The sequence below is a fragment of the Sus scrofa genome, chromosome 5 (genome assembly GCF_054392235.1).
Source record: "Sus scrofa isolate SSC_HxYL_T2T_F1_AM1 chromosome 5, Sscrofa_HxYL_maternal_Yorkshire_Landrace_v2.0, whole genome shotgun sequence".
NCBI lineage: Eukaryota > Metazoa > Chordata > Mammalia > Artiodactyla > Suidae > Sus > Sus scrofa.
The window spans coordinates 33,236,349-33,259,975 of NC_139387.1; the positions used below are offsets into that span (position 1 = coordinate 33,236,349).

General features: G+C 43.1%; 1 protein-coding gene across 20 annotated transcripts in view; it reads left to right on the forward strand.

Annotated features, from left to right (window-relative positions):
* The window catches only part of TBC1D30 (TBC1 domain family member 30), a 318,685-nt gene that overhangs the window by 64,824 nt on the left and 230,234 nt on the right, over positions 1–23,627 (forward strand). For 18 of the 20 annotated variants that reach the window (XR_014803513.1, XR_014803516.1, XR_014803509.1 and 15 more), the window contains 4 exons: positions 4,065–4,170; positions 14,245–14,357; positions 16,360–16,499; positions 19,957–20,163. Coding sequence is in view for 6 of the 20 variants with exons in the window: in XM_021091949.2 (XP_020947608.1) it covers positions 4,065–4,170; positions 14,245–14,357; positions 16,360–16,499; positions 19,957–20,163 (566 nt within the window). In the remaining 14 variants the exon portion in view is untranslated. Of the gene's footprint in view, positions 1–4,064; positions 4,171–14,244; positions 14,358–16,359; positions 16,500–19,956; positions 20,164–20,871; positions 20,932–23,627 lie in introns of all 20 variants that reach the window. The other 2 variants (XM_021091948.2, XM_021091952.2) reach the window with 1 other exon arrangement.

Here is a 23,627-nt window from a genome sequence, read left to right on the forward strand (position 1 = left end):
TCTCTTTCTGACTTACTTCACTCAGGATGAGAGTCTCTAGTTCCATCCATGTTGCTGCAGATGGCATTCTTTTGTTCTTTTTTATGGCTGAGTAGTATTCCATTGTGTATACACATCACATCTTCTTAATCTATTCATATGTTGATGTACATCTAGGTTGTTTCCATGTCTTGGCTATTGTGAATAGAGCTGCAATGAACATGCGGGTGTATGTGTATTTTTTAAGGAAAATTTTGTCTGGATATATGACCCAAGTATGGGATTGCTGGGTCATATGGTAGGTCTATATATAGTTTTCTAAGCTACCTCCATACTTTTTTTCCATAGTAGTTGTACCAATTTACATTCCCACCAACAGTGTAGGAGGGTTCCCATTTCTCCACACCCTCTCCAGCATTTGTTATTTGCTGACTTGTTAATGATGGCCATTCTGACAGGTGTGAGGTGGTACCTCATAGTAGTTTTGATTTGTATTTCTCTAATAATTAGTGATGCTGAGTATTTTTTCATGTGCCTGTTGGCCATTGTCTGTCTTCTTTGGAGAAATGTCTATTCAGGTCTTTTGTCCATTTTTCAGTTGGGTTGTTGGGTGTTTTTTTTTTTTGCTGTTGAGCTGTATAAGTTGTTTGTATATTTTAGACATTGAGCCCTTGTCAGTTTCATCATTTGAAACTATTTCCTCCCATACCATAGGTTGTCTTTTTGTTTTGTTTTATGGTTTCCTTTGCTGTGCAAAATCTTGTCAGTTTGATTAGGTCCTGTGTGGAAGTATTTTTAAATGTCACATTGCTATCTCCTTTGCCTTTGTTTTATTGTGTATTACTTTTCCCTAGGCAAATAAGTTCATCTGTGGGAGATTTATTTATTTATTATTTTTGTGCTATTTACTTATCTCTTTACTTTCTTCCAACATCCACCTCTTTAGTCACGTATTTCCAACCTATTCTACACCTCATAAACTCCTTGATCTTTGATGGTTTCTCATCAAACACTATCATACTCTAACTGGCATGATAATTACTAATAGGATTAAAATACTAAGGTGCTTTACTGTATGCTGACTCAGTTATAGTCTCCTTTTTATTAGTTCTTAATTATAAGGCAGGAGTTGAAAAGAGGTGCTTCTCAGAGTTCTTGGTATGGCTCAGAGGGTTAAGGATCCAACATAGCATCTGTGAGGATACAGATCTGATCCCTGGCCTCATTCTGTGGAGTAAGGATCTGGCATTGCCACAAGCTGCTGCGTAGGTTGCAGTTGCAGCTCGGATCCAACATTGCTGTTGGGTGTTGTGAAGGCTGGTACCTAAAGCTCCTGTTCAACCTCCTATCCTGGAAACTTCCATATGCCACAGGTGTGGCCATTAGAAAAAGAAAGAAAGAAAAGAAAAGAAAAAAGAAAAGAAAAGAAAGAAAGGAAGGGAGGAAGGAAAGGGGTGCTTCTTATTTTATTCTCATTTATCTGTTATCTGTAGGATCAGCATTTATTCACAAGGTCATCCCAAGGATGTCCCACCGTTGAAATAATAAGAACTACACTTAAAAATCCAACCTTCATTGAGTGCTTGCAATGGATAGGTATTGTTCTAAGTACTGTAGATGTAAAATTAATTCATTTAGTCCTTACTATCATCCCTTGAGGTATGTACTCTTATCACCCCATTTTACAGATGTGGGCACAGAGTAGTTAAGTCCATTGTCCTAAAGCATCCAGTTAGTAAGTGGAAAGGCCTGATTTTTTCAACCCCGGTACCCTGGCTGTATAATCTATGCTTTTGATAATGTGACTCTACTGATTGTAAGTGGCTCCCGTTGATGAAGTTCTGGGATCTATGAATCAGACTGATAGAATTTTAAATGTATTCTGAGTCTTGCTCAGTATAATTCTACATGTTTTGAGCATACAACTTGTGAAGCAAAGGTTTAAGGCAACCAGTACATAACATGAAGTATCTGTCTGAAGTATTACGTTAGGAGCTTTAAACGCATTACCTCATTTGATTCTCCCCACAACACTGTGAAGTAGGTAGGATATTCTCCCTGTTTTTGCAAGTGAGGAAAGTATCCCAGGACAGGTCATTAACTAGTTCAAGATCCCATAGCTAATGAGTAGCAGAGCTGGGACTTCATCCTGGATCTTTTTGACTCCAATGCCTGTAATCTTCCCCACAGACTTTCCATTGGAAAAATCATAAACAGCATACAGGTGATCTCCAGGTTATGTGTACCTGAGTAACATAGGGGCCTTCCACCTGGTTATCCAGGGGCCCCCTCCCTTCACCTTGCTTCTGCAATGTGAAATTTCCTCTCTGTACACACCAAGGGTACTTGCGGAACACGTAAGCTGTAGACCATCAGCTCAGCCCCTGGCGTCTCTTGCACGTGGCCTTTCCTCTCTGATCTGGCTGCCTCGGCCCCCTCCCTCATTGCCCCCTGCCTGGCACTGTCCTTTCTGGCCTCCGCATTGTATCCCACACTTGCCATGCCACTTCCAGCGTGCCCTTGCCAAGGGCACGGCTATTTCCACTCTCCCTACTAAAGGCTGTTCAGGGACTTCTGTCCTGAGGGGGCTCAGTGAGGCCTTTGCGATCTGCTGTCTGCATCTCTCTACCCTCCACTCTCGCCAGCTCCCCGGCCGTGCAGCTGCCCCTGCCCTGGTCTGTGGACCTACACGCAGTTCCCCCGGTGAGGTCTGCTGTCTCCTGGATCCACATCTTAGGAATCCCTTTTCTTCTTTGTCGACTTGTAGAACATTTTTCCAAACTTCCCTAAGCATTATTTCTCTTCCTCACCCCTCACCGCAGGGTCAACTTAATCACTTTTTCATGTATACCCACATGCTTCTCTTTTCGAAATAACACTTCAACAGTTCATTTCACTTATTTATTTACATGATTGTGGCAGTGAGATTTGAACAGCACTGCGGAGCCTAAAGTTTTCCTGTTAACGTATATTTTTTTGGACAGCTCTGTGGAAATCTCCCAACACTGGCAGATGCCAGAGTATGTCTTAATGGTGGGCAAATAGAGTTATGTATATTATATATTCATATATTTGGCCTATATGAAGAATGCCGTAATAGATAAAACAAGTACACAGTGCTCTTTGCTTTGGATTATTCCTTTTGCCTTCCCCTCCAGAAGAAGGATTAAAGTCTCACCTATCTCACAGGATGGCAAGGGACAGATTCTTTATTTACACGTTGAACCAAATGCAAGAAACAGAGTGTAATCGCCACCTTGCAGCAGTGTCCCGAGAAGGGCTGATAAAACTACTGTGAAAATATCCTGTGAACTGGTGCGACATACAGATAAAGTTCTTGTATTTTCCATCTTTCACTTCTACCGTGGTTTGGTTTCAGTCTATTGAGGATACTGCAGTATCCAGATCAAGAGCACCAGATTCCCTGCAGGGAACCATTGTTCTTGGTACCCAATTTCCTAGTTATTATTTCTCATCAGTGATGGATGTTCTGATGTGTAGATTGTGTCACTTGGAAACATTAAAGATGCCACAGATAGGTCTGAGTCTGGGGAGCAGTATAGCAAAGACAGGAACTCAACCTGGAATTAAGTACCTCTACGTTGCCCTTCGTATTTTTTTTTTTTAAATATTTTCTCTGCCTACAACAAGCTGTACTGTGAGTGTAACCTAGGATTTTCACTTTTTTTTTTTCCTTTTTGGGGCTGCAGGTGTGGCATATGGAAGTTCCCAGGCTAGGGGTTGAATCAGAGCTACAGCTGCCGGCCTACACCACAGCCACAGCAACGCTGGATCCAAGCCTCCATGCTGGATCCAAGCCACGTCTGCAACCTACACTGCAGCTTGTGGTAATGCTGGATCCTTAACCCACTGAGTGGGGCCAGGGATTGAACCCACATCTTCATGGATAGAGGTGGGTTTGTTTCTATTGAGCCATAATGGGAACTCTGGATTTTTATTTTAGTTGATTGCTAATTTGGTTGATTTGAAGGCAAGAGAAAAATGCAGCTTGTGCCTGCGACACATATATAACAGACAGCGTAGGTGTCCTAAACAATTCCTTTTTCTGTCCTTTCTCTCTTCAGGCAGATAGAATGTTGTGAAACAGCAGATGAATTCTACAGCACCATGGGGCGCCTTACTCAGGAGATGCTGGAGAATGATCTTCTGGAAAGCCATGAACTCATGCAGGTGAGTGGGTAACGTACCCTGCCTGCTCGGGGGAACCCAGTACCGTGGGAGCAAGCAGTGCCAGGGCAGCGGTCTTGAGAAATGTTTTTGTCCAGTCCTCAGATTTAGGTTTTCAAGGGACCAAGAGTCTATATATAATTTGATAAAAATGTGCATCACAAGAGGAGGGAAGAAATGCATAATGGATATTTGTTACAGCTTTCATTCCAGCTGTGTTCTTAAGAATCATAAAGTATCACACAAAAATAAACCAAAAGAAACAAAAAAACCACCAGCACACCTCCCCCGTCTCACCACCAAATCACCAAGTGCTTATCCTGAATCTGATACTTTAGCCTTAAAGGGAGACTTATGGGGTGAAATAATTATTTTGGGGAAGGGATTGTTGAGGATAAAAAGGAGATTATTCTTTTTCTAAATTGTAATTGATTCACGGTGTCCTGTCAATTTCTGCTGTACAGCCAAGTGACCCAGTCATACATATAGGGGAGTGTGTGTGTGTGTATGCTGTCTATTATTTATGTGCCACAGGTATAAGCAGTGTTTTACACACACACACACACACACACATTCTTTTAAAAAGGAAGTCATTCTCATCAGCACTTTGGCTTATTTGTTTTGCCCACATTTTCAACTCATATTATTACCTATGGATCATAACTGAAGACTTGAGGGTTTTGTTATTTTCTGGTATGTTACTGTATCTCAACCTCATGTTCACCAAATCATTAAAATTGGCAGTGGATGTAGAAGATACAGCTGATTTGTTAACTCTCTCTCTTCCATTAGATTCCATAAGGCGTTTTTTCTCTCACTCTCCTGTGCCTCTGACCACCGCTTCTCTTCCTGGTTCTCCTTCCTCCTGCTCACGGACCAGCAGTGTGTCTCGTCCAAGGTTGTCCTTGGGCCTTCGTTCCTCCTTTCCCTGGGGCTTCTCTCTCTGTTTTCTTGGTTTTAGCTTTCATGTTGGGTTCCATGCCTGAGGTCACTTCTGGGTGCTGGGCCCCCAGTTAGAAAACAAAGTCTCAGGCCCTGATTTAGGACTTGAGAAGTGAAGAGGTTCCATTCCTTTGCTCCTTTCCTGGCACCCCCAGCTCCATCTCAGAATCCCCCACTTTTAGCAAACAGCTACACAATTCATTGAGAATACTGGCCACCTGACACAACTTCCCTGAACATTTGGATACATACACACACAGTTTTTTTCGTGTGTGTGTATGTGTGTGTGTGTGCCACACTTGTGACATATGGAAGTTCCTGGGCCAGGGATTGAACCCCAGTTGCGGCTGCCACCTACACCATAACTGTGGCAATGCCAGGTCCTTAACCTGCGGTACCACAGCAGAAACTCCAATTCATATTTTTCATTTCAACTTTTCTTTGCTTTCTCATCTCTTCTTTTTTTAATTCCTTCCTTCCTGTCTCAGAAGGATGTGCTCTCTCTGCTCCTGACATCTGTGCTCTGATTCCAACTCCTCTCACACATCCTGGGCCACAGCTTCCTCACTGATTTTTTCTCGGAGGGAAGTGTGTTGTTATTGAACATAGTTCTGTGCGCAAGGTCCACACTTAGCGTTTTCTCTTTTCCTTTTTATGGCTGCACCTGCAGCATATGGAGGTTCCCAGGCTAGGGGTTAACTGAGAGCTGCAGCTGCAGTCTATACCACACCCACAGCCACACCAGATCCGAGCTACATCTGCGACCTGTGCCAGAGCTCAAGGCAATGCCAGATCCTTAGCTCACTAAGCGAGGCCAGGGACAGAACCCGCATCCTCAGGACACCATGTCGGGTTCTTAAGCTGCTGAGCCACAACAGCAACGCCACGCTTGGCGTTTTCCACGTATGAGGTCTTTTACATCCTACAGAACTGCCTGTTTCACGTGCCCAAAGCTGGACTCTGAGAACTCATCCATTTCTCCTTCACTCGTGAAACCTGAGGGACTGACAACTCACTGCCTGCCTCGCAGAGCCTGGGCTTCTCAGTGTCTCATCCCGTGCCGCAGACTGTCTGGCATTGACAGGTCTTCTCAGTCATGGTTCTCATTCCTCCCTTTCGCACCCTTGACCTACTCTAATGAAGTCACCCTGATGGCCGTGCTCCCGGAAATGCCTGGGACTGTGCCTCCTCTGTACCTCTGCTCTCTGTTCAGTCTCTTTCTTCTCCCCTCACGTGTTTCAGGCCTGCCTCCCTGGGAAAGTCCCCATTCAGATGCCACCTGCTTCGGGAAACACATCGTGATCATTTCAACTCAAAGCCTTTCTGTCCTTGACTCACCATGACATTTTCCTTGTAAATCCTGTGAGCCTTCATCACATTCTCCCTTGATCTGAGGCTCTGTCTCATTTTCCCAGTGATACGTTCAGTTCCTTGAGGACGGGGACTGTGCTTTGCTTGTAACATGAAGCAATTTGCCTTTTGCTAGTGCTACACGAGACATCTGGCAATTCATTACGCAAGCAAACGCCGATAGAGAGCCCTCGACTACCTTTCTGCCTTCTCTTTCTCAATAACCTTCTGCCGAATGAAACCACACTCACAGATGATGGCCCTCCTCCCTGGGTCCTCTGCGCTAATACAGTCCGCATTTTGCTGCCAGAGTAATTGTCCACACTTACTGCGTGTGGTCATTGTGTGGTTCTTCCTGAGACCTTCCATGCTTCTTTGTCATTAATTGCAGTAAATAAAATGCTTCGGCCAAGTTTTCTAAGCCCTGTATTAACGTCTCTAAATATTTATTGGGCATCTCTCTCTGTCAGAAGATTTCCTTGAGGAAATTAATGTCTGGTTTTCCCTTTAAAGATGAGTAGGAGTAGGTCAGGCTCTCTCTCTCTCTCTGTGTGTGTGTGTGTGTGTGTGTGTGTGTGTGTGTGTGTGTGTATGTATGCATGGGTGCATTCCCATGTGAGGACATGTTTGTAGGTGTTGGAAGCAGCGGTGCAGAGCAGAGAGGCAGTTCGTGAGGGGGCAGCATGAGCCCAGGCGTCAGCAGTGAAAACCTTCATGGTTGGGTAGGAAGCTACAAGGACTTTGGTAGAGAGGGAAGACCATAAACCATGGTAAAGAGTGTGGACTTAGGAGTTCCTGTCGTGGCGCAGTGGAGATGAATCTGACTAGGAACCATAAGGTTGCGGGTTCGATCCCTGGCCTTGCTCAGTGGGTTAAGGATCCAGCGTTGGCGTGAGCTGTGGTGCAGATGTGGCTCAGATCCTGTGTTGCTGTGGCTCTAGTGTAGGCTGATGGCTACAGCTCTGATTAGATCCCTAGCTTGGGAACTTCCATGTGCCTCGGATGTGGCCCTAAAAAGACAAAAAGACACACACACACACACACACACACAAAAGAGTGTGGACTTGACCTTCAGGGCAATGGTGGTGAGGTTATGCTTGCTGGAGTTCTTGGGCTTCTGTGTGGCCTCTGGAAAGGGAAGAAGAAGAGCCGTGGGTCTGAGAGGTCTTAAGAAGAGGAGGGAAATGGTCTCAATAGTGTCTAATGTCAGCTACGGGGAAGCTCTGTGAAGGGTGGACCTGAAGGAGTCACGCCTGATAGGAGGCCTTTGAGGAGGAGTGAAAGGTAGAAGAATGAAGGGAACAGAGGTAGTACTGAGGTGAAGTGACCAGGCTTGGCCATGGAAACGGACGTGGGTTGTGGGAGAAAGAAAAGGGGGAGACAAGGGCAGCCATAGGTTTCTGGCTTAGGAAGAAGAGGGCTAGTTTATGGGGCGAGGAAAGTGGGCTGGTCGTCACTGGTTGCAGTGGAGGTTTTCTTCGGCTGCCTCTTTCCCTACCGATCCAGAGGGACTCCCCAGTGCCTCATAGCCAGAACCTACTGCTCTGCCATAGCTCTGTCCCCGCCCGGCCCCCTGTGGTCTGGACCCATTCCCATGATGGGGATTGTGGTACTCTCTGACACCTTCTCTGTCAAAATCCTTTCTGCCCACTGGGTCCCACCCAGTCTTGTTGCCCTCCTGCCCCCCAGCCCCTGTTATCTATGCTGCTGCCTCCCGACTCCTTCAGAACTCAAGATTTCCAACAACTGACATAATGCTTGTTAAGAGTTGTTTTATACGGTTGGTATTTTTTTTTTTTTTTTCAAATATGTTACTCTTATCTCTCTAGTGAAGTATAGGGGCCCTGTATTATTACACTGTATTCCCCATAACACCTAACATAGTGCTAAGAATACACTTGGCTGCAAATACACTGTCAACCTTGACAGTGTATTTGCAGCATCTCAGGAATGTATTAAAAGCCAGGTATTTGGCCCACGGGTGGTTCTGATGCAAATGGATTTGAGATAACACTTAGGGAAACACTGGTTTGAAGAAGCTTGAAGGTCTATTCACCTCACTCTGTCCCTTTACAGAGAGGAAACTAAGGCACAGAGGAGAGCATCTTGCCAAATTCCTAGGTCATCTAGAGGCAGACCCAGAACTGGGACCCAAGCTCGTTATCTGGCCTAGTGCTTTTCCCCACCACCCAGCACAGGGCTTCCACCTTACTCAAAACATGGCTTTCTAAAAGATGAAATCCCCTTTAGAAGCATGAGCATCATCTTATCTCACTGAAAGTTTAAACATTGCCAGAACTAATAGGTATGTTGAGATATGTCCTTGTCCTCTAGGAATTTCCAATCTTAGGGATTAGGAAAAAAAAAGAACACCCCCCCACACACACACACTCTGTACTCTGCTCTGAGAGAATCCTAGAAGGAAAAACGTAGGCTGTGGCTTGAATGATTAGATTCCATTTTAGTAGCATTTCTCCTGCGGAGGAAAACATCTGGTGAAGATGAACTGAGCCCAGTTTTGTACAACTTATGTTTTCGTGTTTCTTGTAAAGCATGTCTGCACTGAAAAAGAGAAATACAATTCCTTTTCAGCAGTGCCTAAATATAAATGTCTGTTTAAATGTGTGTTGGTAGTTTGGGCAGTAAATAGACTGGTTGATTTTTCCTGACATGATAGAGTATTAAGGAGAGAAATGCTGAATATGGTTTCAAGCCCCTCTCTTTTCAGTATTCACTCTTAAAAACTTAATTCAATGGCTGTAATCCAATTACAATGGATCCTAAATCTGTCAGCAAAACTGAAATGACTCCAGATGAAAAATGTGGATGGCAGAGAAGGTCTTTATTTTTGAGTTGAAGAGATGAAAGGATTCACCCTGTTTGGTCTTCCCTTTTTTTTTTTTTTTTTTTTTAGTTCTCGGTGCCACATGCAAAATGGTGTACTGGGTTTTCCACCCAATAAATCACATCGCTCTTTTATTTTATTAGCAGTGGCCATTAAAAAAAAAAAAAGGATAGTGTTAGAAAAAGAGGTTGGAAGAATGCTGATGAAATAGTGTATATGGACTTCAGTAAGACTTTTTGACAAAGTCTCTCATGAATTCTTTGAGGGCAATAAAGAGAAGGGTTGAATGTAATATAGACAAAAGTTAGTTGCAATTAATAGACAGGTTTTAGGCGCTTGGAAAAACCTAAGCTAAAGTGGTTGTCAATAATTGACTGTTCCCTGAGGAGGGCTCTGCCATGAAGCAGCATCTGCCTTTGGACTGTTCTCTTTTTTTCTGTCAGTGATGGAGTGGAAATTACATGGTTGAGGATGCTTGTCCAATGGAAGGATACTGTTTGATGAATTCGTGCTGTCAAAAATGAAATAGTCTGCCTTGCAAAATTGTGTGCACCTGTAATTCTGTTTAAGCAGAGCCTTTATGACCATCTGTTGGAAATGCTTTAGAGGGAACTCCTGCCTGGGAGGGAGGTTGAACTAAATTGTGTCTAAATTCCTTTCTAACCCTAAGATACTTTGAGTGTGCTATATATATACTTTGGCTCTAAAATGAGTAGTTAAAATTCCTTTCTTGGAATCTGTTGTAAATCCCCGATTTATGCAATTGAAACCTGGAGCTTCTCAGGTACCCTGAGAACTGTCGTGGTGTATGGTGTATCTTCATGGGATAAATATGCCCGCTGACACCTTTAAATAAGTGAGTGAATATATGTGAAGTTCTATAAACAAATTTGTTTCAAGAAGACCAATTTATTCTTTGAGGGACTAACTAAAAATAAATGATAAAGGAAGACTGGAAATAGAGAATGAAAGTTCAGCGGAGCCTGGGTTCTTTTGTGTCCAGTGTCTTTAGCTGAGTGAGCCTTGAGGGAGCTTGGTAAGAGCCCAGACCATTTACACTAGGGCAGGATGGGACAGAGTAGGGGCAAAATGTACTTCTGTTTCTTTTCTTCTTCTTCTTCTTCTTCTTTTTTTTTTTTTAAAGGCTTTTTAGGCACCCTAGGCATATGTAAGTTCCCAGGCTAGGGGTCTAATTGGAGCTGTAGCCGCCAGCCTATGCTACAGCCGCAGCAACGCTGGATCCGGGCTGTGTCTGCAACCTATACCACAGTTAATGGCCACACTGGATCCTTAACCCACTAAGTGGGGCCGAGTCCTCATGGATAATAGTTGGGTTTGTTAACCACTGAGCCATGATGGGAACTCCCCCTTTCTTTTCTTATACTCTTCCTTCATGAGGCTGGCCAGGGGAGTTTCCTGAGAACTTTTAATAAAGCTGGAAAGAATAAAACACAAGTGAATCTTCAGCTATTCATCGCACTAATTTTCTCCAGTGAGCCATCTTGCTTCGTGTGTAGAGAATTTTGAAATTCCTAGCATTAGTAACTTCATCTTTTAAATTTGAAACCTAAATGGTATGGGTTTCTTTATTTTCACTGAGATATGATCAACACATAACATTATATTAGTTTCAGGTGTACAACATAACGATTTGATATTCACATATATTGTGAAATGATCGCAAAAAGTCTAGCCAACATCCATCACTATATGCAGTTACAATTTTTTTTTTTTGGCCGCCCCATGGCATATGGAGTTCCCAGGTCAGGGATCAGATCTGAGCTGCAGTTGCAACCTACGCTGCAGCTGTGGCAACAATGGGGTCTTTTAACCCACTGTACCAGGCTGGGGATCAAAGCCTGCCTCTTGGCGCTGCAAAGATGCCACCAATACTGTTGTGCCCCAGTGGGAACTCCCACAGTTACAAATTAAAAAAATTTTTTTCTTGCGATAAGAACTTTTAAGATCTACTCTCTTAGCAACTTTCAAACACACAAGACAGTATCATTGACTGTGGTCACCATGCTATTCATTGCATCGGGTTTGGGTTTCTTCCGATCTGAATCAAGTTTATAAATTGTTAAGGAAGAAAAGTCTCATGGGTGAAGAGTAGGCTGACTCTTGGCCCAGCAGTGTGACCCCGTTTGAGGTTTCAGAGCCTGGTGCTGCCGTACTGAGGCCCAAGCAGAGGTGCCCTGCTCAGGACCTAAAGTTAGGGTGCTGAAGAGAGGATTTCACATCTCTCCATTTCCCACAGAAGGGTATGTGGAGCTAAGACACATCGCAAGAGCAGGAGGGAAGAATTCTATGCTGGTAGTGAAGCATCTTCTTGGGCCATGAGCTATAGGCAACTTTTGTGGGGTCAGAGAAGGTGAGCGTTTATGCCATCCATTGTTACTAATGAAACTGTATGAAGTATTTCAGGGATACAAAATGTATTAAAATAATGTAACAAAATTTACCCATGACCCAACTCAAGAAATAAAACATTAAACAGGCAGGTGGACAACCTCATACACTTCTCTCTGACCCCACCACCCCTCCCCTCTCAGAGGTAATCACCATCTGGAGTTTCAGGCTTTCCTTTTTCATATGAAAAGGAGGACCAGATGTGTTCCTGTCGCAGCACAGTGGAAATGAATCCAATTAGGAACTATGAGGTTGTGAGTTGGATCCCTGGCCTCGCTCAGTGGGTTAACGATCTGGCCATCCAGTGTTGCCATGAGCTGTGGTGTAGGTTGCAGATGGGGCTCGGATCTGATGTTGCCGTGGCTGTGGTGTAGGCCGGCAGTTAGCTCCGATTAGACCCCTAGCCTGGGAACCTCCAAATGCTGTGGGTGTGGCCCTAAAAAGTGAAGGAAAAAAAAAAAAAGGAGACCCAGAGAGGCTAGGAAGCAGCTTAATCTCACACTCCAGACTAGTGGGAATTACAGGTGCCTTCTGCCTCTTTCCAGGGGGAACAGCTCACAGTTAGTAAATTCGTACTTCTTCTTGGCCTCTTGGGTACACGGATCTTCCTGGACTTACACTGAGGTCACACCCAGATAAACCCATCTTAAGTTGAAAGTGTGTTTAATACACCTAACCTACCAAACATCACAGCTCAGCCTAGCCTACCTTAAACATGCCCAGAATACTTACGTTAGCCTGCAGTTGGGCAAAACCACCTAACATGGAGCCTATTTTATATTGAAGTGTTGACTATCTCATGTAATTTATTGAATACTGACCTGTCCATGAAAACCAAACTGGTTGTCCAGGTACAGAACAGTTGTAATCATTTGATCATGTCACTGCCCGGGAGTGGCGGCTGCTGCTCCTTTTCAGCATCAGGGGAGGATCTTGGGTATCCTCTTATCCCAGGAAAAGTCCACATTCAAAATTCAAAGGACAGTTTCTGCTGAACATGTATCACTTTTGCACCACTGTCGAGTCGAAAAATCTTTTTTTTTTTTTTTGTCTTTTTCTAGGGCCACTCCTGCTGCATGTGGAGGTTCCCAGGCTAGGGGTCTAATTGGAGCTGTGGCCACCGGCCTACACCAGAGCCACAGTAACGCGGGATCCGAGCTGCGTCTTCGACCTACACCACAGCTCATAGCAATGCCAGATGGTTAACCCACTGAGCAAGGCCAGGGATCAAACCCGCAATCTCATGGTTCCTAGTCGGATTCATTAACCACCGTGCCACGATGGGAACTCCCGAAAAATCATTTAAGTTGAACCATTGTAAGTTGAGGACCATCTGTCATCAAGGATGTATGAGATAAGACAACTTAGAGATGGTGTTTGTGGTCCCTAAAAGCTACGTAACTTTTTGTAATAATTAATGGAGAATCACATGGAAGGAATTTTAGCCAACACTTCGTCGTTCAGAATCTTGGGATGTTACACTAGGGTGTAAGTGGACGCCGCAGGGTTTGGGGAGGATGTTTAGAATCATAGTTCCTGTGGGCTGTCCTGGTGGTGGCTCTGAGCTGTGGGGTGAGGCTGCAGCACCAGGAAGCCCTTTCATCCCTCCTTTTCCTACCTGTGCAGATACTAGACGTCTCTTAAGCCTTCAGAAAAATAAACCAGCTGAAATAAAAAATACCCCTTCAAAATATTTTCCTAGAAAAGTGTCATCAGAAAATTTGAGTGGCTTTCTGGAAAAAAAATGAAAGGTGGTGTGATTAGTATATATTTTCTGGTGAATACGAGCTGAATGATTGCAGAAATATGTTTAGAGCAATTTTTAATAAAATTGAAAGAACAAGCAAGATGATTTCCCTCCAGCTGGTAGAATGATATATAATCTTGAAATTCTGGAGGAGGCACAGGTGCTTTTCCCATTTTTATTTATAGATTTCTAACAGCCTATGCTTTACACCCTGTCAACTTTTTCCTTTTTTTTTTTTCCCTCTAAAAATAGCAGTTAGCAATTTTCACCGAGAACCCATCCACAGACATTTGAAAAGGTGATGTCTTTGGAGAAGGCTTGCAGGTGATCACAAGATCATCCCCTAGACTTAATTTTATCTGGAAGGCTGACATTTAATGTCTATAAAAGTCATCAGGAAGCTTTGAAAAACGAGCCGTACCTATGAAGAAGATTGATGGGTTCTTTGTGAAGGAAGTAATTTCTGAAATCACCCACCTATCAAATGAGCAGGAGGATGTCACACTGCCCCCATTTGCCGCCTCCTCTCCCCCCCCCCCCCCGCCCCCATGTTCACCAGTTGGAGCTCCCAGTTGCAGCTGGATTGACTTCAGGACTCACGGTTGTTTTATCAGTAGGCTTTTGTCTCTAAAACAATGTTAAAGTGAAACCTCTCCACCTACATGGAAGGAGCAGAATCTGCCTCTTCACACCCAAGTCATAAAACTTGAATGTCTTTGTGGGATTGCTAAGAGCTAGGTGAGGCCACCCTTTCAGACTGGGCATTTTTGTTCTTGTTTTTCAGACGGTTTACTCTATGGCTCCATTCCCTTTCCCGCAACTGGCCGAGCTGAGGGAAAAATATACTTACAACATTACGCCATTCCCAGCCGCAGTTAAACCCACCTCAGTTTCTGGGTAAGAATTTTTTTTTTTTTTCTTGGTTGTTTTCATGATGGAAGCCTCAATACGTTAGTTTGTTATTGTCGCTTAATATTCGTGAAGCCCCAGAAATACACTCCAAGTCGTTTGGTGCTGAAAATCAGAATCTCTCTTTCCCAGAGGTTTTGACTTAAATTCCAGAGGGAGATTTTTCGAAAGTGTGCTTTCCGAAGAAGGTTGAAATATAAACTGAAGGGATGGTTAGCAACCCTACAGCTTATTTAAAAATATCAAATATTAAAAAGCTCAGTAATTAAAAAAGTGTAGAGCTGGTGCCTGAAGGGACAGATCGGCTACTTTAAAATACTGTAAACTCCAGAAGTTGACAAATATACATACATAGGAATTTAGTATATGAAAATGTGGGATTCCACATCTACAGTGAAAAAGATATACTACTTAGTAAATGGTACTGGGCCAATGAGATCCACCCTGGAAAGAAATAAAATTAGAATCCTACTTTACACTACTTTATATCCGGATAAATTGCATGTAGACAAAAGAGTTAAATGGGAAAAAAAATGAAATAATACAGTTAGCAGAAAGAAATACAGAAGGATGTCTTTAGTTTTTTGGAATTGGGAAGGTTTTAATAACTGACTCAAAAAACAATAAAGGAAAAAAAATTAAGTGCTTTGAAAATACTTTTCCTGCATGGCTAAAACCAAAACAGAGCAAAAGAAAACCTCCATAAGCAGACCTAAAAATATTTGTGGAAAAACATTTGTAACTGATTTCTCTCATACATAAAGTTCAAAGACGTCTATAAGAAAATGACCACCCAATTGAAATATGATAAAAGGATAGGAATAGGCAGTTTACATGAAAGGCAATATCATTAGGACTAAGAGAAATGCAGCTTACAGTGAGATTGAGATTCTATTTTTTTCACCTATCAGATTGATCAAAATTCAAAAGATTAATGTGCTGTTGACAAGGCTATAGGGAAACAGATGCTCTTAAACATTGCTGGTGAGAAGTTAATTGCCATAGGATTTGAAGTACTTCCCCAAATTACTAACACATTTATCCTTTTACCCAACAATTCTACCTTTCTAAATTATCCCACAAAAATGTTTGCACACATGCAAAATAGTATGTATAAGTGTTTTCATTGCAGCATTGTATATAATTGTGTAATATGAGAAACCGCTCAAGTGTGCATCATTAGCAACCTGGTTCCATTACATGGGCCACATACATATAATAGAGTACATACATACATATGATAATGCACATACAATACATGCATGCATGCAATAATATATACATACAATACAGTACAGCTGTGAAAAAAAAAAGGATGTGGAAGAAGCTCTGGGTATGAATATGGAGAGAGGTTTTTTTCCTAGGTGAATAAAAGCAAGGTGTAAAAGAGTGTATTCATACATTTTAAGCTAATACTTACAAAAAAAAGGAGAAAGGCTATATAGTCGTATTTGCTTATCTAACTGATCAGGAAGCTGAAGAATATGTCTGAAACTAGAAATAGCGGTCATCTCTTGGAATTAGGTGAGGGCAAGAACAGCAAAGAAGTAGAGAGGGATGGAGATGGACTTTATCTCTCTCTCTATAAATTATATATATTGTTCTATATAAATTACATATGTCATTTAAATCATGTGACTTTACTACTTATTTTATTTATTTATTTTTTTGTCTTTTTGCCATTTCTTGGGCCTTTGCCGTGGCACATGGAGGTTCCCAGGTTAGGGGTCCAATTGGAGCTGTAGCCACCGGCCTACGCCAGAGCCACAGCCATGCAGGATCCGAGCCGCGTCTGCGACCCACACCACAGCTCACGGCAACGCCGGATCCTTAACCCGCTGATCGAGGCCAGGGATCGAACCTGCAACCTCATGGTTCCTAGTCGGATTCGTTAACCGCTTCGCCACAACGGGAACTCCTGTACTACTTATTTTAAAACAATACCACTATTTTTTTTTTCAATATTCCTTCTTCTTTTATGTTTTTCAAGACGACACAGTAAGGTTAGAGACAGCGATGAGGAGAATGACCCAGACGATGAAGATGCCATTGCTAATGCTGTGGGGTGTCTCGGACCTTTCAGTGGGCTCCTGGCACCTGAACTGCAGAAGTACCAAAAGCAGATTAAAGGTAAGGAAGTGGCACCTGTTTCGATGATCACAACGTGTTGGTTCACTGTTCCAAGGGTATTATCATTATTGTGTCCTATAAATGCCTGTTGTTTCTCAATCTGATTACCACTATTAAAGGTCTTTATTAAAAGTATCTTCTTTCTTATTTCATTAGGTGAAGCTCTCTGTGTTGCATGCATAATATATATTTTTTTCTTTATGACCATTTTTGCCTCCCACTCACCTGATTCACCTTGGTATGCTCAGTTCCTTAGCGCAGAGCCACATTCTATTTGAATTTAATTGAATGTTTTATAGACTGGCTTCGTTTCCACTATAGAAATACTCCCTAAGGCTAAAACATTAAGGCAACCTCTTCTTAAATTTCAGTGACCAGACACCCAGGATCGCATGAGACGTTCTGCTACTTTCCTCTGCTTAGCCCATGGTTTCTAGCTTTGAGGAGATAACCTCCACGTACCAGTTCTAGTAATAGTTCTTCTCTTCAGAACAAAATAGATCAAGTCTACTCCTTTCCTCTGCTGGATGTCTCTTCAAGTCCTGAGGACAGCCATCACATCCCCTGAAGCTTTTTCCATGGTCCAAGTTCACAATTTCTTTTTTCTTTGTCTTTTTTTGTCCTTTTTAGGGCCACACCCGTGGCATATGGAGGTTCCCAGGCTAGCGGTCTAATTGGAGCTGTAGCCGCCGGCCTACACCAGAGCCACAGCAGCGCCAGATCCGAGCCACGTCTTCGACCCATACCACAGCTCACGACAACACCAGATCCTCAACCCACTGAGCGAGGCAAGGGATTGAACCCGAAACCTCATGGTTCCTGGTCGGATTTGTTTCCACTGCACCACAACGGGAACTCCCAGAATTTCTTAAAATATGCTTTCCAGAACTTAAAAAAAATTTTTTTTTGGGGGGGAGGGGGCTCTTTAGGACCACACCTGCCATATATGGAAGTTCCCAGACTAGGGGTGGAATTGGAACTAGAGCTTCCAGCCTACACCACAGCCACAGCAATGCGGGATCCTAGCTGCATCTGCAACCTACACCACAGCTCATGGCAATGCCACAATTCCAGCCCACCGAGTGAGGCCAGGGATCATGGATCCTAGTCAGGTTTGTTAACTACTTAGCCATGAAGGGAACTCCTGCCTTCCAGAACTTTTAATATTCTGTAAGTTCAACTTTAAATGTCCTGCAGTTTGGTAGTATCACTCTTTAAAAAGTGGTCCTGTGAATTGAATGCTGTGCTAGATATATATATTTTTTCTTACCGAGAATAGACTTCCTGGGGTCTGAATGTTATCCATGTAATGAACTCTCTTGAAACAGTTTGTGGTTCTCCCACTGTATTCTTTCCTATCTTGAGTGGCAGCTCTCCCTTTAGGACATTTATTCTACCTCTTCTAGTCTGAAGACCATCCTCCTTGCTGAAAGAAGACAGACGGAAATAATGATGTTATTATTAACCTCTGCCTTCTTTTTCTATCTGCTGATTTTATATTTCCTTCTCAAAGTCACGGGGCTGTTTTCTCATTTTTGTTCTTGCTTAGAAGGCTTCTTGTTAGTTCGTTTATTCTCTTTTTCTGGTCATGGTAGTTTTGACTATTTTCTCCAAGCTTTAGCTTGTTTTGAGTGTTAGCCTGCTTAAGGTGTGGTTCACGCTGTTTTGTGTGTAGGTCCTCAGTATGCCCCCCGTCATCTTTTCAAACGGCCTTTAAAAATCTGAACTCAGGAGTTCCCATTGTGGCTCAGTGGAAATGAATCTGACTAGGAACCATGAGGTTGTAGGTTCGATCCCTGGCCTCGCTCAGCGGGTTAAGGATCTGGTGTTGCTGTGAGCTGTGGTGTAGGTAACAAATGTGACTTGGATCTCTTGTTGCTGTGGCTGTGGTATAGGCCTGCAGCTGTGGCTCCAATTTGACCCCTAGCCTGGGAACCTCCATATGCCATGGATTCGGCCCTAAAAAGCCAAAAAAAAAAAAAAAAAATCTGAACTCAACAAGAGTCCTATTGATTTTGTAATGCCTTTTGTTGCCTGAATTTTAGCATTTGGCTTCCTAGCCAGGGGTCAGTATGTACTTTAACCCTTTTGAATCTACATTTCTATAATCTAAGTCTGTGTCCCATTTATTTTCCCCTGTTATTCTTTCTGTGCAGTTATGTGCTCTTAGATGATAAGATTACTTTCTCTTGAGTTTCATCCTTGGTCTTCCTTGTTGGTTTTACTTTAGTTTAGCATAGCAGTTCCACTTTTAATTTTCTTCTCCTTATAGAAGTATTTTCAGTAAAAAATAAAGTAAGTTTATCAGATGTTCAGTCTTTATTTGAATAACACATTCAAGAGACGTAGGATGCTTGAAATCTTAATCTTTTTTTTTTTTTTTTTTTTTTTAAAGCTTGTCCCTAGGCTGGTTTTACATATTGTGGGGTTTTTGTTCTTTTTTTTTTTTGGTCATGCTGGTGGCATGTGGGAGTTCCTGGGCCAGGGATCGAACCCGTGCTGCAGCAGCAACCTGGGCCATTCTCCTGACAATGTGGGATTCTTAACCCACTGTACCACAGGAGAACTCCTACATATTGTGTCAGGAAAGCCTTGTTTTCATCTCCTTTTCACCTGTGCTGTGAATGTACTCTCACACAGGACCTATTTCTCTTTCTTATGTAACCTCAATTTTATTTAAGGGACAAATCTACGAGTTGTAGGTGTCATAGGAGCAGAAACCACATCAGACATAGCACATACAGTAGACAGTCAGGAACTTCTTGTTAAATGAATAAAAACATTTTTTTCTAGTGATAACGTGATCTGAAGTCTTGATAATCTTATAGAATGTCTTGCTATTTTTAACATAAGAAAAACTCACTTTTAATGTTTGACTCAATGCTACAAACTAGGAATCCCTTGCAAATCCTCATGCAGTTATATGGAAATCTTAACTCTGAGCTGAGCTATCTAGAGTTATCTAGAGTTATGTTTTTCTAAGGGAATTTTAGAAGATGGCAAAGTTTTTCTATCTGGAAACAGCTGGTTTTATGTCCATATGATGCACAAAGTGGTAGTAAAATCAAACAATGAACTCACACAACTCATTTCACATCACACTTAGGCTAGTAAGAAAATACAGAAGAAGTTCCCTGGTGGCTCAGCAGGTTAAGGTTCTGGCTTTGTCGCTGCAGTGACTTGGGTCACTCTTGTGGTGAGGGTTCAGTCCCTGGTTCGGGAACTTATGCATACCATGGGCATGGCCAAAAAAATTGTAACACAAGAAAATGCAGAAATATTTTCAGGACCAAATAAAAACAAGCACTAGACAAATTCTAGTGTATGTGTTTTTTTTGGTGGCTTAGAATTTCCCAGCAGTTAAGATACTACCCCAGGTTATATAGTATGGTCAATCCCCAGTTAGTCCTGTTCTCCTCCGGAGACACCATCTCCTTGTCTCTTGTCTGCCATACAGAACCAAATGGGGACCAGAGTCTGAGAGCCAATAACATTGCAGAGTTGAGTCCAGGAGCGATTAATTCCTGCCGAAGTGAATACCACGCAGCATTTAACAGTATGATGATGGAACGCATGACCACAGATATCAACGCCCTGAAGCGGCAATATTCTCGGATTAAAAAGAAGCAGCAGCAGCAGGCTCATCAGGTGTATATCAGGGCAGGTAATGTATTTCTTTGACTGAGTCAGTTTCTTTTACTTTCTTTCTTTCTTTTTTTTTTTTTGCCTTTTAGGGCCACACCCATGGCATATGGAGGTTCCCAGGCTAGGGTCTAATCGGAGCTACAGTTGCTGGCCCACACCACAGCCACAGCCACGTCAGATCCGAGCCACATCTGCGACCTACACCTCAGCTCACGGCAACACAGGATCTTTAACCCACTGAGTTAAGGCCAGGGATTGAACCCCGCAACCTCATGGTTCCTAGTTGGATTCGTTTCCGCTGCGCCATGACGGGAACTCTGACTGAGTCAATTTCAGCTCTGTGTCAACTGTGAAAGGAAGACCACGTATTCCCGGGATGGGCTGGGAATTACCACTCCTTGTGGCCCGGCATCTACCAGCACAGCTGGCAGGAGTTGATAGCATCTTCATTTTTTTTTTAGAGCCACACCTGCAGCATATGGAAGTTCCCAGGCTAGGGGTTGAATTAGAGCTGCAGCTACTGGCCACAGCAATGCAGGATCAGAGCCGCATCTGCAACCTATACTGCAGCTTGTGGCAACACTGGATCCTTAACCCACTGAGCAAGGTCAGGGATTGACTCCCCCCCCCCCCCCCAATCCTCAAGGATACCAGTCCAGTTCGTAACCCACTGAGCCACAATGGGAACTCCATCTTTTTTTTTCTTTTTTCTTTTTTTTCTTATCAGGCTCTAAAGAAGAAAAAGACTGTGGGTTCTTTTTAGGTCCCAAGGACCAGGCAATTAATGGTATTCAACCCGTGTTTACTATGTGTGCTTGTGGAGAAGGGTTTACAAATGATTAGAATGCTGCAACGCCATGAATGCAATCCTTGGACTCGAGACATTGTGCAGCTATGGCCTCCTAAATTTCTGGCATTTGAAAGCAGAATTTAGTCACCTGCGCACTGGCAAATTAAGCTATTCACTAGTCATTTAGGTAGTATTATAACAGATGTGATCAGAAGAAAAGGAAAAAGCCTTTACTGTGCCTCGCTGATGGGTCAGTAGTGTCTTGGGAGTCTGCTGAGAAGAACACAATTGTGCTGCTGTTGGAAATGCTCTTTTCCAAGGATTGTCAAAGCTGCTTTTATTCTTTAAATTCCAAAAATCCCAATGAACAATCTGCCTTATTGTTTAATATGTGCTGATTTGGGAATTGGTTTCTCTTCTAAGTGAAGTCCTGGTGAAAATGATGCCTGTCCAGAATTATGCAATGCACAAATTTGAAAGGTTTTTAAGAAGGCTATGAGCATGTGACTGATCTTGCACAAAAACTGAATTTACTTTCCAGTTATCGAGGAGGAGTAGGCAACTTCTTGAAGATCCTTACTTTATCCTGAATTATTAAAGAAGCAATCACAAAAGAAACTAACAACTGTAATACTTTAATTTTCAAAACACTGGCACAGCATGTCCTCATTTGTCCTTCAAGCACATCTGTGAGGAAGGCAAGGGCAGCTATTCTTATACCCTTTTTAAAAATGAGGAAGTGGTGGTTCAGGAATTCTTAGCAAATGTCTAAGATAATATAGCTATAATGACTAGTCAGGCAAGGGCCAGAACCCTCGTCTTCTGATTCTTTATATTTTTCTTTTTCAACCTCTTGTAGAAACTTTGGGTGGGATGGTGAATAATCGTCACTGAGTATTAAATCAGCCCAGCATCTGTATTTTAGTCAAGGATCAGCAAAATATGGTCTGGGGGTCAAATTGTGCTCACTTCCTGTGTTTTTTTTTTTTCTTAAATAAACAAAGTTTTATTGGAACACAGACATGCCCAACTGTCTACATATTGTCTCTGACTCTGCTTTCACAGTACAAAGGCTGTAATATTTACAGTCTGGTCCAGCAAGGAAAAGGTTGCTGACCCCTACTCTAGATCATGGTTTATATGGTTCTTTTTAGGGGGAGACTGTTGCTCAAAGGCAAAGTTCAGGAGCATTGCTTCTTAAACTTGAGTGTGAATATGCTTCACTTAGGGATCTGTTAAAGTGAAGAATCTGCTTCAGTAGCTGGTGAGGCAGGGGGTTGGTGGCTGAGATTATGCGTTTCCAATAAGCCCTTAGGCGATGCCACTGCTGCTGGGTGGGGATTGCACTTTGAGTAGCAGAGTTTTATGGGGCATGGTAATGGTATAGGATAGGATTGGCAGTACAGCTGGAAAAATCGAACTTGAACTAGAGGTGGACGTTCTCAGGTTCTGAGATTTAAAGGAAGGTGGTAAGGATGGTGGTTGAGGTAGCAGCTTCCTGGATTAGGGAGGACAGGAAGTCACAGCCTTTCAGACCTGATAACTCCTGTTTTGATGAAGAAATTGGAGGAAATGTTTGCTTGGAAGTAAGTTGCAGGTTGGGTAGGAGCTTCAAGGAAATCATGAAGATTTGGATAGGCCATTGAAAGCAATGGGCGAAGGAAAGAAAGTTCGTACAGCGGTGCTGAAGACCTACTGAAATCGGAAGTTATGAAATTGAAAGGATATCAATCCACATGCCTCTGTGATTCCCCCCACCCCCAGCAGCTGTTACCAGCTCTCATTTTGGAAAGGAGAATGTGAATTGTGGATCTAGAGTGATGTTTTGCCAGACATGTATGATAAAGGGGTAGCGATGCCTGGAATGTGTGGTTGTTGGCGAGGTGTGGTCCAGGTGATCAGCCAGGCATCTAGCCGATAGGGGTGTAAGGGAGCCGAAGAGAAGGTGAGAGGTTATGAGGAGAGTGAGGGATCAAGGGATCTCCATGGTTCTGTACCAGCTACAGTTACATCAAGAATCTGAGAGCTAGAAAAGTCGGGAGAATGTGAGAGTTAACTATTTCTCCTGTAAGGCAGATATGGGCGATGAGGTTGAGGATGGACCTGGGTAGGTTGAGGAACTATGAGGATGGGTCAGTCACAGGGACAGTAAAGTAACCAAGGGACATAGTAGGACATAGAGTAGAGAGGAAATAGCGGTCAAACTTGCAATGAAAATCGGACTGTGACCAGAGGTAGATAGAATACAGCAGTTGAGAAGCTTAGAAGGTTCAGCCACTTGACAGGAAGGCTATACATACAAAGATGGCAGGGCCAGAGTTCCCTTGTGGCCATCGGGTTAAAGATCCACTGTCACTGCAGTGACTGATTACTGGTGTGGCATGGGTTTGATCCCTGGCCTGGGAACTTTTGCATGCTGTGGGCGTGGCCACCACCCCCCTTTTTCCCAGACCAACCCTGTAGGGCCTTCTCCCTGCTACTTCTGCCTGCAGCTTTCATCTCTGGGGGCATGAGTGTTGAAGCTCCATCAGAAACAGGAGCATGGTCATGGCCATAGCAGGACGACAACACTACTATAAACAGTGCCTTCCAGGAGAACACAGCTTGTGGTGTTTTCCTATTTTCAAAGTCCACCGAGGACACAGGAGTGGTTTTTCCTACCCAGTACCAGACACCAGATAGCTGTGATTTCA